Source organism: Lactuca saligna, chromosome 5 (genome assembly GCF_052625555.1).
Source record: "Lactuca saligna cultivar CGN05327 chromosome 5, ASM5262555v1, whole genome shotgun sequence".
Taxonomy (NCBI): domain Eukaryota; kingdom Viridiplantae; phylum Streptophyta; class Magnoliopsida; order Asterales; family Asteraceae; genus Lactuca; species Lactuca saligna.
Genome location: NC_136421.1, coordinates 179,788,206 through 179,794,801, shown reverse-complemented (window position 1 = coordinate 179,794,801; position 6,596 = coordinate 179,788,206). Strand labels below are relative to the sequence as shown.

Below are 6,596 nucleotides of genomic sequence, written 5' to 3'. Positions count from 1 at the left end.
GTTCTAGTCACAACGAAATAACGGTGAAAATATTACGCGTAACTATATATATATATATATATATATATATATATATATATATATATATATATATATATATATATATATATATATATATATATATATATATATATTATTTCAAGTGATTGCAATAATGAAGAAAAAGTGATAAATGTTTTTATTCGCTTGTACACAAGTTTTCACAATATTAATATATGTGCAAAAAGCAATGTAATAATCACTTCCACATATGGGGTATGCACCATGTGTTGGCAATGGGGATTCTTTTATCAAGGGTGCATGATGATTTGTATTATATGCCTGTCTATATATATAGATAGATAAATGTCTCATTTATTTGGAAATTGTATAGACCTGGAACCTTTTTACTTACCAAGAGGTTAAGCAAGTAGTACAACTAAAGTTAAACAATTCTATCTACACCCTCCAAATTTGAATGTATTCCGATAGTTTGCCAACACTTTCTGAAGCCCATCCTGAGACAATGGATCTTCTATCTCGAGCATGGTGTGATTTTGCAGTTAAAGAAGCTCTTCAACCCGAGTGTCAAAACCAAGCACTTGTTCTCCATGAATACTCCATCAACAGCTTTGATGACGGATCTACATCCCCAAATCTTCTGGTACGCGCCTTTAACAGTCACAAACAGTAAGATGTATTTTACTATTCTACCATGATGACAAATATATATATATGCTTTGGGATATTATTTTCTTGCAGAAATTGGAAACCATAAAGATGGAGAATACGACAAAGCCTTTACCCCCATGGAAGACCAATGATGTCAAGGTAACCACTTCTTTCCATTTAAGGAATCCGACAATTGAAGGATTGTGTATCTGGCATAGTTTTGTTGTTCCAAGGACATTGTGATTTAGCTAGCTGTCTATGTTGGTCATGGGATCAGTTTGTCGGACATTGAAAGTGAAAGCACGCTAGAGACTTCTATAGCAAACAATACACTAAAACTCCTTTTTAAGAAAATGATATATTAATTTTTTATTTTTGATATATATATATATATATATATATATATATATATATATATATATATATATATATATATATATATATATATATATATATATATATATATATATATATATATATATATATATTTTGCACACCGGTGATCCTGTACACAATACACAAGACCATTTTATTTTTCAGTGGTGCGACTCAAAACCAAAAATTCAAAATCATCTATAAAATAGTTTTAGTTTTATCTAAAATATACGGAGTGATAGACGGAAATTTTCGATTTCCACGTAAAATAAAGTTACAAAAACAAATTAAAAACTGGAACCCTGATGGAATGATATCTATGGTTGCACGAAAACTGCAATTAAAGTCACTACCATGTGAATTTCCTGCATTTTCCCACATGTTTCACATTGTCTTACTGTTTCATAAACATCACATGCTATCAATACTCATAAGTATTGTTGATCTTCGTTTAGTCATGGATATGGATGCAACAAGCAATGCACCCAGAATTAAACTACAACAGCTGCTTCCGAAAGAAATGGGTACAAAATTTAATCAATTCGTCATTTCTAAGTTCTAACACATCTTCCTATATAATCTTACATCATGTGTAATATTAACATGTTTAATATTTATATATATATGCAGCAACCATGGCATATAATTCCGTTTAAATCATCAAATCTCTCCATTAAGAAATGGTTGAAAGAGATTAAGCGCAAGAGGAAAGAAAACGAGAGACTACAAAAAGCAGAACTCCATGCAGCGGTGTCAGTAGCTGGTGTTGCCGCCGCTTTGGCTGCCATAGCCGCTCAAAATTCACACAGCGGTGGTTTAAACTCCACCACAAAGGAAGCAGCAGTAGCAACAGCGGCAGCTCTTGTTGCTGCTCAGTGTGCAAAAACAGCGGAGGCAATGGGTGCGAAGAAACAACAGATTAGCACTGTAATGAACTCCGCAATGAGTGCGACAAGTGCAAGCGACATTCTAACTCTAGCTGCTGCAGCTTCTACATGTGATAATCGATGTTTTAAACTTTTTATTTGATAGTAAAAGCAACAATCATTCTCTTTGTATCTAATTTATGTTTGTATCATGTTGTTCAGCATTGCGAGGAGCTACAACGCTGAAAACAAGATCTGCATGCAAGAACATGTTGAATACAAACATTCCAGTTCTACCTATCGAAGAAAATACTGATCAAGAGTTCGATTTTGAGCAGTGTCGATTAATCTTGAGAAGAGGAACTGAACTTAGCATCAGGACATCAGATGGCAAGTCGATTTCCCATTTCGTTTTTTTTTTTTTTTAATTATTATTAAAGTTTTTGGTGATAAATGAAATTGTTCATTGACCTTAATTTATTGTTTTAACAGGAAGATGCATAATCAGATCGGTGTCTGTCATCTTGAATCATGAAGCCAAGGTGCAATTAAAGACACCCTTTTTGTAAAAAGTGTTTTGAAAGATTAATAATAAAACCATAGTCGTATTCTGTATCTATATAGGACAGCTATGCGACAAAGTGTAATCATATTTTGAGTTGTATCTGTTTAGCAATAAATTTATGTTTCTATAAATCTAGTTTCTAACTGCATGCTACTTTTTTTTTTTTTTCCTTTACAGGTTATTCTGAGAACAAGGAAGCTAAATCTACTGAATGCATTTTCTAGTAAAAAAGAAAGTACGATTTTCTGGTTATGATATAACTTTATACTGGACAAAATTAATACTGTTTAAAGAAATTAAAATGACTTAAAGGGATATTTTCAAATGTTCTTGATAGAATTTATTTTCTAATCAACCGAACCTGCTTATTTGCTATATTTAGATATTATGGATTTAAGTTAACAATGAATTTATGTTATTTTTGGCCTCCGTTTAAATTGAGCATACTTTAACGATCAAGTTCTATATATGTTTATGCGGTAGGTGTTGTGTTAGACCAGCATGTGGAGCTCTATAAGAACTACGAAGATGGAAGGGACCCTTGTTTTCTCATTGTCTTAACGACTACTCGAGGGATAATTAAACTAGACATGATAGATGACGACGAGTGCTACAAGATATGGGCATGGACTGTTAATCGTATGCTATCGCTTTCGACTTCCTTCACAAAATATTCACTTCCATTTTGCAAGAACTAAAACGACAGTGTTGTATTCATATATGTATTGGTCTATGTCCCGTATTTTCATCTTTCCTGTGTAAATTTTAAGCACATTGTTTGCCGAAAACTTAATAATTTTAATATTTAATAATTTGATCTATTAAATTTTGTATGAATTGGGGTTGAAAGATACTTTTTATTCATAAACGGAACAAAAGGAAGACCTATCTGTGTGAAAAGAGGTTTTCTCTTCATCTGAAGGCGGCGAGTGTACTTCTAGCTCGTGTTAGACGTTTCTTGAAGTTGTAAACAAAATTGCAAAGAATTCTGAATGCTTAAAAAACATTACCTTCTCGTTGTCTCTTCGAGGGCTTTATAAGCATCTCTAAATTCCTTGGTGCAAGGTTTTACCCGGTAGCTTTCATTACTTGGGTAAAGACAGCTAGGTTATGTGTATAAATTTATATTTTACTATTGCCAGGATCTTGTGGTTGCACGACTTCTAGGATATGTCTTGTTTCTCGTCTTTTAATGTGTATTGGTGTTGCCTCGTGGGTTGATTACATCGAACAGTTGTGTTTTGTCATTTATAAACTGATATGACATGATTGGGCCGGTGTTAGTCTGATCGGTTGGCCCGGATACACCATTATTACACACTCAATATTACAAGAAAAAACAAGCCTCTAGCTAATACTCTCTCTAGGTATTGTTCTTTAACTCCTTCCATTGTGTGGTGCTCTACTACTAATGTTAGAGCTTCTATGTATACTCAAACTAGCCACTATAATTATTGTTACTATTTATTGTGTTCACCATGTGAACATAAGAAGTTATCATTGTCAACAAAGTGGCTCTATGAAATACATACCAAATTGATTAAAAGTTACATTCTCCCCCTTAAACCAATCATTGCTCCTGTTTGAGAAATGGGATTTGTGGAATCTACCAAGGTCAAAATGAGACATTCTATGATTATTAGGAAGGATTTAATATCTTGTGTTTGAGTTTCCCACAACACTAAATACTAGAACAACTCCTCATCCAACACTTTTATGAGGATTTGTTGCCTATGCAGAGAAGACTTGTTGATGCTTCAAGTGGTGGAGATGTCTTTAGTAAAACTCATAAACAAACAAGACAACTTTTCAACACCATAACCTCCAAGTTCCAAAACTTTAGTCCACACTAAGATATGAAGAGGTATGCACATCAAAAGGTCAATGAAGTGGTGACATCGACTTGAGATTCCAATCTTGCAGATTTGACATCCATTATTCAAAAGTTAGCAATGGGAGGAACTCCGCAAGTGATGGTTTATGGTATATGTGCAACGCTAAACATCCCATGGATATGTGTCCTATTCTCCAAGAAGATGCGGACCATGTAAATGCCACAAGTGAATTTCAAAACTACCACAACAAGCCATCCGGTTACCAAAAAGCATACAATTCGAGTTGGAAGCCCAATCCCAATATTAGCTATAATCCATGACCAGTACCTCAAAATGCATTAGTTAGACCTTCTTACCCACCACAACAATCTCATTACCAACATCCACAAAACTAACCCCACTATCAATCCAAACTACATCCTCAATAACACCACCAACAACCTCATCAATCCCAACCTAATAGCTCCAGAATGTCTCTCATTGTCAAGTCTCTTTCCACTAGCACCCACAAATTCCAAAAAGAAACAAGAACTAGTATCTTCAATATTGAATCACCAATAGGTGATATAGTTACATCTTTAAGCAAGTCGGAGTTCCATGGCAAATTACCTTCTCAAACTAAAAAGAATCCAAATGTTAATGTAGTGACTTTGAGAAGTGGAAAGCAAATACGAGATAGTAGCTCAAAGAAGAAGTCATTAGAAGATGGGGAAGAAATTGAGATCACTTCAAACTGAAGATCCCATTGTCAAGGGTGATGCACAACCCGATTCTCCAAAGAATATCAAACACCTTGTCATTTTACTAGTCACTCAAGCATCATTCCCTTCCTGACTTGCAACTTCAAAGAAGAAGGCAGAAGAGAAAGAGATCTTGGACACCTTCTGAAAGGTGGAGGTAAACATTCCCTTACTTGATACAATCAATCAAATTCCTAGATATGCAAAAGTTTTGAAAGAACTTTGTACTAACAAAAGAAAGTTGCAAGGGAACGAAAAGATTTCAATGAGTGAAAATGCATCAGTTGTATTACAAAGAAAACTCCCACCAAAAAGCAAAGACCCCATGATGTTTATGATTCCTTGAAACATAAGGGATGTTACTATTAGTAGTGACATGTTTGATCTTGGTGCTTTTATTCATATCATGTGTATCTGGTACATGAATCGCTAAATATTGGTTATTTAAATGATATAGGTGTCATAATTCAACTTGCGGATAAATCAAGTGTTATTCCTAGGGTGTCTTAGAAGATGTTTTAGTGCAAGTGAACCAATTAGTCTTCCCGATGGATTTTTATGTGATTGATTTATAAGAATAATTTTGCTCCAAATCGACTCTAATATATATTGGAAGACCATTTTTGAAAATGGATAGATGTGCATGTAATTAACATAGCAATGGATGTTTATGGTGAAACAATAAGCTTTAACATTTATGATGCTATGAGATATCCTAGTGATGTCTCCTCTTTATATTTTGTTGATGTTATTAAACCACTAACCCAAGAGTTGTTTGAGTTGACAAATGGTTACATGTTAGATATGATTTTGAGCAAGGGATTTGATTGTGAAAATCTCTCCAAGAAATTAAAGTTATATTCCTTGGATCTGGATGTTGAAAATTGGTTAATAATTTAGAAGTGGAGAAAGTCACAAAGGTTGATGTCAAGAAAGTTGAATTACCTCAAACTCACACAAAGTTGCCATATTCCATTGTCCAACCATCGGAATTAGAGCTAAAGGTTTTGCCTCAACACTTGAAGTATGCATATTTGGCAAAGAACGAGGCTCTTCTGGTTATCATTTCTACCTACTTAATTGAATTCGAAGAAGAACAACTCCTCAAAGTGTTGAAAGAGAACAAAGAAGTAATGGGTTCGAAAATTACAGATATAAAAAGAATTAGCCCCTCCACTTTTATGCACAAAATTTTAATGGAGGACAAGTGCAAGCCAAAACGAGATGCATAAAGAAGGTTGAATCCACCTGTGATGGAAGTTATGAAGAAAGAGATCCTAAAGCTTCTCGATGCAGAAATGATCTATCCAATCTCAGATAGCAAGTGGTTGATCACGATGCAAGTGGTACCAACGAAGACATGAATCATGGTGGTCGAGAACAACAAAGATATAATGGTCCCCACCCATGTGCAGAAGGGTTGGAGAGTGTGTATTGACTACCGAAATCTTAATGCAAGCATGAAAAAAGATCATTTCCCATTGTCTTTCATTGATGCAATGTTAGAAAGTTTGATCGGGAAGTGTCATTATTGTTGTCTAGATGGGTATTCCAGTTTTCAAAA

General features: G+C 34.3%; 1 protein-coding gene across 2 annotated transcripts; it reads left to right on the top strand.

Moving 5' to 3' along the window:
- The first annotated feature begins 350 nt into the window (after positions 1-350).
- LOC145045359 (auxin canalization protein (DUF828)) lies at positions 351-3,283 on the top strand. 2 transcript variants are annotated; one of them, XM_078993700.1, is made up of 8 exons: positions 351-643; positions 742-810; positions 1,482-1,550; positions 1,657-2,023; positions 2,115-2,286; positions 2,389-2,434; positions 2,635-2,692; positions 2,941-3,283. In XM_078993700.1, the coding sequence occupies exons 1-8, from the start codon at positions 458-460 to the stop codon at positions 3,153-3,155; spliced, it is 1,182 nt and encodes a 393-aa protein (XP_078849826.1). In that variant the 5' UTR covers positions 351-457; the 3' UTR covers positions 3,156-3,283. The 2 variants fall into 2 exon arrangements, with proteins under 2 accessions (XP_078849826.1, XP_078849825.1); XM_078993699.1 differs by having other exon boundaries at positions 352-643; positions 2,115-2,282; positions 2,385-2,434.
- Positions 3,284-6,596: the final 3,313 nt, after the last annotated feature.

Excerpts from the sequence above, each read along its gene's own strand:
- LOC145045359 (XM_078993700.1), top strand. The coding sequence starts at position 458 with ATGTATTCCGATAGTTTGCCAACACTTTCTGAAGCCCATCCTGAGACA. Across the intron at positions 2,287-2,388 it reads ATCAGGACATCAGATGGCAA|ATGCATAATCAGATCGGTGT; the intron begins GTCGATTTCCCA and ends TTTAACAGGAAG. Across the intron at positions 2,435-2,634 it reads TCTTGAATCATGAAGCCAAG|GTTATTCTGAGAACAAGGAA; the intron begins GTGCAATTAAAG and ends TTTCCTTTACAG.